Source organism: Sciurus carolinensis, chromosome 8, assembly GCF_902686445.1.
Source record: "Sciurus carolinensis chromosome 8, mSciCar1.2, whole genome shotgun sequence".
NCBI classification, from domain to species: domain Eukaryota; kingdom Metazoa; phylum Chordata; class Mammalia; order Rodentia; family Sciuridae; genus Sciurus; species Sciurus carolinensis.
The window spans coordinates 102,792,873-102,805,187 of record NC_062220.1 but is presented as its reverse complement, the minus strand read 5'-3'; the positions used below and the strand labels follow the sequence as shown (position 1 = coordinate 102,805,187).

The following is a 12,315-nucleotide window of genomic DNA, read 5'->3' as shown; positions in this document are numbered from 1 at the left end:
TTGGTCTACTGTTTCTGTGGTAAAGTTGCTGGTTATATTCTCTCCTTATCCTTTTGATTCTGCAGTCTTTGGGTCTTTGAAGTATGCTGGGTCATTTCCTCATGGTCCCCATGTTTCTGATAAGGAATCTGCTGTTCTAACTATTCTCAAAGTTTGTCTTTTGCCAATTAGAGTTGCTTTAGTCATTATATCTGTTATGGTTTGGATGTGAAGTGTGCCCCAAAAAGGTCCAGTGTCAATGCAAGAATAGTCAGAGGTAGACAGTGATTGGATTGTGAGAGCTGTAACCTAAACAGTCCATCTTAGTGTGAATGGGTAGTAATGGTACACAGGTAGAATGTGGCTGGAGGAGGTAGGTCTCCAGGAACATACCCTGGAAGGGTGCACCTTCTCTGTGTCTTCCTCCCTGCTTCTTGACCTTGCCACGAGCTGAGCAGGGTTCCTCTGCTGGGCCCTTCCACTATGATGTGCTGCCTCATCTTGGTCCCCAAGCAACAGTTAGTCAACTACAGACTAAGACCTCTGAAACATGAGCCTCAAATAAACCTTCCCTGCTCTAAATTGTTCTTGTCAGGTATTTTGGTCACAATGATACAAAAACTGTCTTAAAACATTACCTCTGAAAAGTTCTTCAGCCCTGCCCTTTATTCTCCCTCTCCAAGACTCCAATGAAATCTGCTCTGATCCCCCAGAGAAGTAGTAACACCTTTCTATTAGATAGAACAGAATGTCAGATTCTCTGCCTGGCCTCCGATGACACCTAAAGTGGTGGGGGGTACTCTTCTTTACATGTGGGCCTGGTAGCAGTTCTAGCTCCCCACATGGCCCTCAGTGATACTTCCCTGGCTGGGGGAGTGACTGCCTCCCACATGGTTTCCACTGATACCCAGAACCATCCAAGGTACTCTAACTTGTTATTGTCCAGCAGAGATAAAGGTCCTTGTTCCCTGCTTGGCCAGATATTGTGGGACAAAGTGGCCCCCACTTGGCCTTTGCTGGTGGAATAGAGATGGGGACACAGTTGTTTCTGTCACGTTTGGTTGGAGCTGAGCAGTACTTCTCTGAACATGCTGTCTTATGAGGCTGCCCTTTCTTGGTCCTCTGGCAAGGGGGAGTAGATCTGCCCTTGCTGGTGTTTCAGGCTGCAGCCTTTTCAGCTCTGAGCTATACAAGGTGAAATAAGGTCCTGTGGACCTTGCCATGGATCCTACTCCAGGGTCTGAGATCCTGGTTTGTTCACCTTCTCTCCACCTCTCAGAGCCTTCCTCTCTTGTCCCACACATAACATCCAGGGATTTTATTTGTACTTAACAGGAAGAATAAGAAAACATTATGTTTACATCATCTTCCTAGAAATGAAAAGTTTTACTTTTCAGTTTACTTTCTCATAGCCTATGATGACTGCCCTCCCACTGTCTGTTTTGTTTTCTAAGTATTATTCCAATTCTTTCCCCCAAGGCCTCTCAATAATATTCTTCCATTCAAACATACAAAATAATCTGTACTTTCTCTTCCAAGACTTTCCTGGTCTGTTCTTCAGATTTGTCTCCTGGGATTTTGCTTTTCTATCATCCTGGGAATTTCCTGTCCTCTTTTCTGTGCTCGACCCCTATGCCATGGACCTGTGTCCACCTGCTTGGTTTTCCCTTTGTTTTGATGTGGCAAATTTTCCAGGAACTTCTCAGAACAGCCTCCTGCAAGCTCAGACTGTAGAAACCTGACTTTCTAATCATTTCAAACAGGATCTTTTCAGTGTGGAGAGCAGTGTCTAGTTATTTCTGCATAATATTCTTCCTTTACTGTCTTAGTAACTTCTATTTTCTCTGTTCTTTCTCCTTGTGTGTCAGATGTAGAACCTCCTAAATTGATCCTCTAATTTTCCTTTTTTCTCTTTCTCATCTTTTATTGAGCTTGTTTGGTTTTTGGCTATTCTTTCTGGGAGATTTCTTAAATTTGATCTTTCAACATTTCTACTGATAGCTTTAGAATACGTAATTAAAAGACCTTTAATTCCAAAAGCTCTTTCCCCATCTTTATTTAAAAATAGAATCCTGTTATTTCATCATTCATGAAATTTCCTCTTATCTTTTTTAAGTGGATTTTTGAAATAATATCTTTAGTTTTATATGTGGTGATGAGGGTAGAACCCAGTGCCTCATGTATGCTAGGCAAGCATTCCACCACTGAACCACAATCCCAGCCCTCCTCTTATCTTTTTTTTAAACTATTATAAACAGTCATCAGGGAGGCTGAGGCAGGAAGATCATGAGTTCAAAACCAGCCCCAGCAACTTAACGAGGCCCTAAGGAACTTAGTGAGGTCATTTTTCAGAATAAAATAGGGCTGAGGATGTGGCTCAGTGGTTAAGCCTGTGGCCCCTGAGTTCAATGCTCGGTACCAAAAAAATAAATAAATAAATAAATAGTCATCATATCCCACATAACAATGTTTCAGTCAATGACAGTCCCATAATATTATAATTGAGCTAAAAAATTCCTATCACCTAGACCTCATAGCTGTCTTAATGTTATAGTGCAATGCATTATTCAATCTGTGGTAATACTGGTGTAAACAAACCTACTGCACAACTATACAAGAGTATAGCACATGCAATGACATGTAGTGCAGAATACTTAAATGACGATGGTACTGGTTTGTGTATTTACTATAGTATACTTTTATTGTTTTTTTAAAGTGTACTCCTTCTACTTATATTAAAAAAAAAAGTTCACTGTAAATAGCATGCCATGTTACACTGACAGCAGCTTCATGTGCCCCATTTAGCTTCTTTCCATGAATTCCCTTATGGCAAAGATCTGGTTTCAGGCATTATAGATGCTTGACAGAGAAAGGGACTGGGGATTCTGACCATCCCTAGCAGGCTTTGATCTAGGTCTCTCTCACCCTCCCTTGTGCCAGGTGTCTGCATGTCCAAAGCCCCATCTCCCGGTGGGGAAGGATGAGGCTAATTCCCTGGCTCGGCCACCTAAGGGCAGAAATCCCTCTCACAGGCATACAGACAGGACCCTGGACCTGAACTCTGTCCCTGTGGGTACTTAGGTCCAGCAGCACCAGCTCTGACTCAGTTATCTTACCTCTTTAGCTTCCTTCTCCTATTTATGGGCCCCCTCAACCTGTTGTCTCCTCTTCATTCTCCCCAATTTTCTGGCTTAATACCTTTTTATTCATTTACTTTCACATTAGGGGACATCACACGGCTTAGTCTGTTGAGCACAGGTCTTTGAGACACAATGATGGGCTCAAGAAGATGATCAGAGGTCCTTGACCAAGTAACTCTTTTTTTTTTTTCCCCCTTTTTTTTTACAGTAATGGGGATTGACCGCAGGGCCTCCAGCATGCTAGACAAGTACTCTACTACTGGGTTATCCCCATCTCCCCCCACTTTTTAAGTTTTGAGACAGGGTCTCGCTAAGTTGCCCATTTTGGCCTTGAACTTGCTACCCTCCTGCCTCAGCCTCATGAGTAGCTGGGATTACTGGTGTATGCCATCATATCCAGCACTCAACCAACTAACTCCTGTCATCTGCAAACAGAGATAATGTGGGATTTCTCCCAATTCTACAACCCTCTTATGGTGGAGCAGGACAAGCTGCCCATATGGCTGGGCCTTGGAAAGAAAGGACATAGCAGAAAAAAACAAACTTTGGTCAGGGACAGGGTTTTGGATTTTCTTGTTAGATACATCAGCACAGGAAAAGGCAGTGGGTGGGATGTGGGTTAAGGCACTGTGTGGAGGTAGATGTCTTGTCAACTCAGTGTTGCGCCCTGTGGCCCATGGCGACTTACCTTCACCTCCTTCTCAATATAGTCGCTCAGCAGTCTGTCTGGCTCGACGCGCTCAGGCAATGACAGCACCACAGTGTGCAGAGGGCGCCTCTCTGTCACCTTCTCATGGGCTTTCTTATCTCTACTCTTTTCACCTTTTAGGAATACTCGTTTAAATGGCGACACAATTCCAGGCTGCAGGCAGAAATGGCAATGATTGGAGTTCATTATTCACAAATGCTTTGTGTTGTACCACTGGCTAACAAACAGAAGTAGCCAAAACCATTACCACAATCCCCATGCAAACAGGGGTTGATGATGGCCAGGCAAGTGAGAAAGGACCAAGAATACACAGCCTGAGGGATTGGGCTCCATGGCCAGCTCACAGGCATAGGTGAGCCAAGTGACAACACAGTCTGTGTGGAGGACTCTGTTCACTGCAACACATAGAAGGCGAGTAACTTTAGTTGTTGAGAAGAGAGACAGAGGGAAGAGTTTCCCCAGGAAACAAAACATACATGGCTCCAACTCCTCCCAGCTCTGGGGAGCAACTTCATTTCAGAGAACATTGTGTGGGCAAGTAGGAAGAATGGCCAGGCTTCAATCAACAAGGAACTATCTCAGCAGCCAAGGTGTAACAGTCTACAGAAGTTCATTTCGTCAATGGTACTAAGACTGAACCCAGGGCACTCTACAAATGAATTACATCTCCAGTCCTTTTTCTTTTTTCAGACAGGGTCTTGCTAAGTTGCTAAGGGTCTCACTAAATTGCTGAGACTGGCCTTGAATTTGTGGTCCTCCTGCCTCAGTTTCCCAAATTGTGGTGATTATAGGTGTGCACAACCACACCCAGAAGAAGTTCATTTTTTTAATGGAACATGTACTGCTTCTGCAATTCCCTCCCTCTGGCAAGACCTCTGGGCATCAGGTACAGACAACTGGACACCCGATCCATGACTGGCCAGTTCCTCACTAAGCAACCTCATGCCCTGTTAAGCACCTAATGAAAGTTCTGAAGAATAATCCTATAAAAGTGAATTCAAAGAGAGAGTGAGAGAGGATGAAAGCAAACCTAGCCTGAGAAACCCCAGGGCAGGACCTGGCACCTCCTGATCACTGACGCCATGAGGAAGCAATCCCAAGTTCTGCTAAGAGATGGCGCTGCAGTCCCTGAACATAAACCCAGAGAAAATAAGACACTAATGTGCAAACTCAGCAGCAAAATGTCACAAATGCAGGCACAGACACCAAGTGACCTTTGCAAGAGACAATGGCATCACTGCCATTTTCTCTGTGATCCTGACAGACAACTTAGGGAGGAGATGCAGCTGCTCCTATGGCTCACCTACCACGACGGGGTAACAGTACCCAGATGGCAGCTGGGTCCACACAGCAGGCCCAGTTCAGACCTTCCCTTATCCCCAAATACAGTAACAAAATAATATAAATGACCAGATACTTGAAAAAGCTTTCATTTCTATCCCCTGCAATATGGGAAATCCAGCCACACAAAAAATTCAACACAAAACGGTGTCGCAGAACCTATGGTCCCAGGTGACAGCTTGTCCAACCACCAATCTCACAATCACAGCTGAGGATAGAGTCTGTGATTGCTTCCAAAAAAGGTAAAATTTGGTGGCCCAGCAGCTCCCATCAGATACTGCAGTTACCCCCATAGCTTGGCCAGACGCTACCCTCCCCACCTCCTATCAGAACAGTCTGCTCTCCCGCATTAGAGGGGAAAAAAAAATCAATAAACAAGCAAAGCCACCCCATCTTCATACTATAGGTTCAAAGTCTTCCCTGATCCTACTGCCTCCTGACTGTGGAAACAGCTTTTTCAGTCCCTCACCTTCACTGCTGACCCTTTAAATCTATGGCTTTTTGATGTTTGGATTTTGTTACACTCACTGAAACACAGAATCAGAAATCCCATTCAACAAAAATAAAACAATACAAGAAGTCTTGGCACTAGAATTGTCTACTCACACTGCCACCATGCCTGTCCCCATCCCCACCCCAAGGTTTCCTGCATCTCAAGGACCCTTTGCTACCAGTAAGCAGAGAAGTTCCTCAGGCTGGAGGATTGACCTCCACTCTGCATGGTCTTGACTGCATGGCTTCCTAAGCAAACTGATTATCTAAGCTCTCACCATCTCTAAAATGGGTTTATGATCCTCATAGTATGTGAGCAGACTATGAAATAATCTACAAATCCCCTGAGCACACATCTGATACATTGTGAACAAGCAAAATATATGTCAACTTAATTTTATTAGTTTTTACCCTTGACAATACATTATAAATTCATCTCAGGGGTCAGTGGTACACACCTATAATCCCAGAAACTTGGGAGGCTGAGGCAGAAGGATCTCAAGTTTGAGGCCAGTTTTAGCAACTTACTGAAGCCCTGTCTCAAAATAAAAAAATTAAAAGGTCTGGGAATGTAGATTGGTAATAAAGCATTACTGGATTCAATCCCCAGTCACAAAATAAATACATACATACATAAAATCTCTTCAACTTCGATCATGATAAAAATAGTACTGCCTTCTATAGCCCATGACCACAGACTAGAAAATAAAACTGGGCCTAGCACCCACTTGAGTGCTTTATCCATGCCCCAACATGGGACAAGACTGTGGTTCAGGTTCAGAGTCCTGTGATCCACTAAAATACTTTCCCTCCTGTGAGCTGTTTTAACCCACCTGCATCTGCTTCCTTGACCTGGAGTAATCAGTACATCATTGACCTGGAATAGTCTATTGTTGACCTTGACATCCTCTCTTGATCAGTAGCTCCCCCAGAGGTAGCCCCTTAACATTTCTTGCTGGTGTTTGGGAGAGGGTAGAGTAAGATGACCAAAGGTCTCCAGGGCCAGGCACAGTGGCACATGCCTGTAATCCCAGAGACTCAAAAGGCTGAGGCAGGAAGATTGCAAGTTTGAAGCGAGCCTCAGCAACTCACAGAGACCCTAAGCAACTTAGTGAGACCCTGTCTCAAAATAAAACACTAAAAAAAAAAAAAAATTAAAAGGGTTGGATACACAGCTCAGTAGTAAAGCACCCCTGGGTTCAATTCCCAGTACTTGAAAAAGAAAGATGGTTCCCAGGGCAGGTAACAGCTAAGGCTGCATGAAGTGTGTATAGAGCTCCATTTACTTTGCTCTGTACTGTTTTCATCTTTGAAATATTTATATTTGAAAAGGATGAATTGCTGCTTCTCACTGTTTATACATAAACTGGGACAAGATATAAAAGCATATAAAGTTAAGAGAACCAATATCCTTATAAGACAATCCTCTACAAGATGAGTAACACAACAGATGGAAAAAGGTTCTGGAAAAGTTGGCAGGGGTGCTGGTTCTGAGCTGCCAAGTTCATGTTCTACAATAGAATGAAGTGGGCTGCCCATAGGGTACCGTTCGGGCTTCATTCTCTTCAGTCCCCAGACCAGCTTGTACTTAAGCACCTCAGGATGTGTTTAGACAAGTGGTGGAAGGGGGCAGGTGGCACTCGAACCAGGCAGTCTCAATGTGGGGTTCTCATGGGAGAATGGTGAGAAATGGTCACCTGTAATTTGTCAAATCAGGTTTTTACTGAAGGTAAACTGTAAGCTGGAAATGACCCCCCACACTTGGAGATGTAATTTTAACAAAGCGAAAAATCATGTTTCATCCGCCCCACCAAAAACAACTGTGATTTCCTCACCACTGACACCATTCTCGGTGACCAGATGGCACATGAATTATTCTTAACATGTGTTATACTTAATCACTAGTTTCTCCTTATAGTTCTTATGATATACATAGCCTAGCCCTGAGGGATATACGAAGGCATGTGGCCCATAATCCTGTCTCTTTAGACATTCATGGTCTCACACTGGTCAATGGGAAACAGCTGTCATGAAAACATTTTCTCCTGCAACCCTACAGAGTTCCCTCCTCTCAGGAGCTCACCATGGCTGAGCACTGGCTCCAGCATGCAGGCAGTTCAACTTGGTGGGCCTGTCCTTAAAGCTGCCTATCAAACTTACTACTAATCTACACAAGGGAGCAAGAGGACCCCATTCTGAGACCAAAGACTTGCTAAGATAGCCCTCTAACCAAGAAGCCCTCAAACCAAGAAGCCCTCACCAAACACAGGTTCTCAAACCACAGGCAACTTATGCTGTTATCATAACAGTAATATATAGCTCATAAAATTAGAATCTGTGTAAAGAATTAATCTATAATGCGAAGGATCCCAGGGCCCTCTCCTGCAACCCCACACCTAAAAACCCTCTACAATTAGGCAGTGATACACCATTGGACAGCATCTTAAGAACACCTGCCTGCACAGCAAGAAAACCATCTACAGTGCCTCTAGATGTCTTCTATGTATGCCTCCCATGGAAGACTCTCACTACCCAGGAGTCTTCTTTAGTTGAGCCCAGCTCTGTCATCTCTGCCCTTGGCTCTGTCCTTTCTGCGCCGGCACCCAGCAAGGAGCCTACTCTCTAGCAGGGCTAGAGAGCAATAAATGCTGGTGGTGACCCTTCATTTAGGGTTTATACGAGGCTAGGCAACCAGGGAGGCACCACAGATGGAAGAGGAATAGTTCCCACCCTCAAGGGTATCACAGTTAGGCAGAAGAAATACTACCAAAACAGAGTAACAGCTGCAAATCAGTGCAGCCACTCTGGAAAGCAGTGTGGAGATTCCTTAGAAAACTTGAAATGGAATCACCATTTGACCCAGCTATCCCACTCCTTGGCCTATACCCAAAGGACTTAAAATCAGCATACTACAGAGATACAGCCACAGCAATGTTCACAGCTGCTCAATTCACAATAGCCAGACTGTGGAACCAACCTAGATGTCCTTCAATTGATGAATGGATAAAGAAACTGTGTGTATATATATATACACACACACACACAATGGAATATTACTCAGCTATAAAGAATAATAAAATTATGGCATTTGCAGGCAAATGGATGAAATTGGAGAATATCATGCTAAGTGAGATAAGCCAATCTCAAAAAACCAAAGGATGAATGATCTCGCTGATAAGCAGATGATGACACATAATGGGGGGTGGGAGGGGGGCAAGAATGGAGGAAGGGGCTGGGGAGATAGCTCAGTTGGTAGAGTGCTTGCCTTGTAAGCACAAGGCCCTGGGTTCGATACCCAGCACCACAAAAAAAAAAAAAAAAGAATGAAGGAAGGAGGGACTGTATAGAGGGCAAAGAGGGGTGAGGGGGTTGGGGGAAGAAAAAAATAACAGAATGAATCAAAAACTATTACCCTAGGTAAATGTATGATTACACAAATGGTATGCCTCTACTTCATGTACAAACAGAGAAACAAGATGTATCCCATTTGTTTACAATAAAAATAAATTTAAAAAAAAAATAGAGTAACAATTTAAATCCATGACAAAAACAGCCAGTCAATGCTCAAGATGCACAGCAGGCCCCAAAGATGTGCCATAGCAAGCAACAAGGAGAGGTGACTAATAGGTAATGGAACCCTCTGACCATTCACAGACTGGCAGAGGAGAGAATAATCCCAAAATATCAAAAAGAAATACATGGGGGGAAACCTGTCCCTTTGATCTGGGCCTTCAAATCATGGCAGTTTAACCAAGCACGAATATTGTGGATTATACAAACCCCCCTCAACTGTGGTTTTACTTTACAAGGTTTCAGATATCCATGGTCCACCACGGTTAGAAAATATTAAATGGAAAATTCTGGAATAAACAATTCATAAGTTTTAAAGAACTTTTACTATAGTATAACTGTTCTAATTTATTTTTAATTATTGTTACTAATCTCTTACTGTGCCTAATTTAGAAATTAAATTTTATCAGTTATTATTGGGGACAGAAAAAAGTCTACATAGGGTTTGGTACTATCTGCAGTTTTGGGTACCCCTGAGGGACCTGGAACATATCCCCCAGAAATTAGGTGTGTTTCTCTGACACTAATCCTTAGCCTCAGTATAGCAGGAATGATACACTTTTTTTTAAATGTTCCAAATAATTTTTAATGGGTAGATGAGTCTTCCTAGAAAGTGCACTGTTGAAACACACCATGCACATCTGCCACAACTTCACTGTCATTAGCACAGAATGAAGGGTAGCAGCTCCTCTGGTGAAAGAGGAATAGCACTTTAGCATTGGCCCAGATCTCAGCCATGGGGAACAAGCAGCAGAAACAACAAGCACTGGAAGGGAGCACTCTACCATTTCACCAACAAAACTGAAAAAAGATGGCATCTCACATTTTTGGAACTGAAGATACTTGAACATGAAAATTCTGGTTAAAAAGTAAACTGAGGGGCTGGGGTTGTGGCTCAGAGGTACAGCGCTTGCATGGTATGTGTGTGGCAATGAGTTCAATTCTCAGCACCACATATAAATAAATTAATTAAATAAAGTTCAAAAAAAAAAAAAAAAGTAAACTGAGCCAGGCTTGGTGGTGCGCACATCTGTAATCCCAGCAACTTGGGAGGCTGAGACAGGAGGATCATGAATTCAAAGTCAGTCTCACCAACAGCAAGGTGAGACCCTGTCTCTAAATAAAATACAAAATAGGGCTAAGGATGTGGGTCAGAAGTTGACTACCCCTGGGTTCAATCCCTGGCACCCCACTCCTCTTCCCCCCAAAAAAAGTAAACTGATAAATAAGAGTCTTTTTTTTTTTTTTTTTTTTTTTTTTTTTTTTTGCGGTACTAGGGATTAAACCCAGGGCCTCGTGCTTGCAAGGCAAGCATTCTACCAACTGAGCTATATCCATAGCTCTGATAAATAAGAGTCTTGATGCACAGAATCAAGATTCCAGTTACCTATCATGGGCTTTTTTGTTTTTGTGATTGTTTTTAGTACTGGGGATTGAATCCAGGGGCACTATACCACTGAGCCACATCCCCAGCCCTTTTTTAATATTTTTATTTTGAGACAGGGTCTTGCTAAGTTGCTGAGGGCTCACTAAATTGCTGAGGTTGGTCTCAAACTTTCAATCTTCCTGCCTCAGCCTCCCAAGTCGCTGGGATTACATCCATCTTCTCATTGAAATGTTCTACAGATCCAAAGTTTAAAAAGTTTAGCAACCATCAATCTTCATTCAATAAGTGTTTTATTGAGTGTGCATGTTCATCACCACCAAAATGATCTTATCACCTTTGACCCCAAGAAATCAAAGAACCCAGCTGGCCCCCAGAAGGGCAGCAGGCTAACTGGGTGTCTCTTCCATAAGTGGAATCCCAATATAGGATGAGACTACTGGCCTGTCTTTCCTGATGAAACCAAGGCTATAGGGTTGAAAGGATCAGCCAGGGCCCAAGGTATAGAACTGGGAGGAGGGAGCCTAGCTCTGAGTTTCTGTGCAGCATTATACAGACATCCACATGGAATACACACCACCTCAGATAACTACATGAAACTTTGTAGAGTCACTCTGTAAAGGCCTCAGATCCTTGCCATATTGTACTATTTGCCATCTTAAACCTAAAACAGCTCTTACAGTTAAACCTAAAACAGCTATTACAATTGGAAATGTAGTTGGAACTCAGTGGTAGAGCATTTGCCTGGTAAAGTACAAGGCCCTGTGTTTGATCCCCAGCAACATAAAGTTAGAAACCTAAAGTATAGTTCTTAGTTTAAAAACCAAAACTAAAACTTACTCTGGTCTGTGTACAGTTACATAACGAACATGCTCTCTTACAACACCCAGGCTTGGGCTCTGAACAAGGCTGGCCTGTGTCCACTGTGGGTCTTGAGTTTCAACAAGTAGGAAGATCAATCTTATTGGCCCACTTGGGCAAACAGGCTAGGAGGGACTGAGGTTATTACTCAGATATCAACTTCTAAATCAGAGCATCTGTCAATTCATGTACAATGAGAAATATATCCACTAAAAGAACCAGCAAAAACCAGGTGCAGTGTCACACACCAGTAATTCCAGTGACTCAGGAGGCTAAGGCAAGAGAATCACAAGTTCCGATTAGCCTCAGCAACTTAGTGAGGCACTAAGCAACTCACCAAGACGCTGTCTCAAAATAATATAAAAAGGGGGCTGGGGATGTGGTTCAGTCATAGAGCGCTCCTGGGTTCAATCCCTATACCAATCAATGAATGAAAGAACCAGCATGCCCAAACTTAAGGGACAGTAGCCTCTGCTCTGAGAACAAAGTAAACAGTACAGTCATATATGCCATTTGCATCCCCCATACAAAACATAAGTTCAGCAAGTAATTCTGGGGAAAGTGCTAACAAATATAAGAAAACTAAGATGCACAGAGTACCTCATACATTTTCACATGTGTATTTGACTTAATCCTCACAATAAACTACAAGGTAGGTCTTATCTTGTTAATAAAACAAGATTGACTCTGAACAAAGACACTTAAAATAAAAGACCCTGCATCTGCTAGAATCCAACCTTAAGCATCTCATGAGTGCTTGCCACATGCCAGACACTGCTATTAAAGAGTGAAGGATCCACCATTCCTTCCCCCAGGGCACTCCCAGTCTTAAAGGGAGA

At 43.1% G+C, this 12,315-nt stretch overlaps 1 protein-coding gene across 4 annotated transcripts in view; it reads right to left on the bottom strand.

Annotated features, from left to right (window-relative positions):
- Positions 1–12,315, bottom strand: part of Ccm2 (CCM2 scaffold protein) — a 67,525-nt gene that overhangs the window by 32,403 nt on the left and 22,807 nt on the right. For 3 of the 4 annotated variants that reach the window (XM_047561766.1, XM_047561768.1, XM_047561765.1), the window contains exon 2: positions 3,808–3,981. The exons of the other annotated variant lie outside the window; for it this stretch is intronic. In XM_047561766.1, the coding sequence (XP_047417722.1) occupies positions 3,808–3,981 (174 nt within the window). The remainder of the gene's footprint in view (positions 1–3,807; positions 3,982–12,315) is intronic. 4 annotated transcript variants of the gene reach the window in all.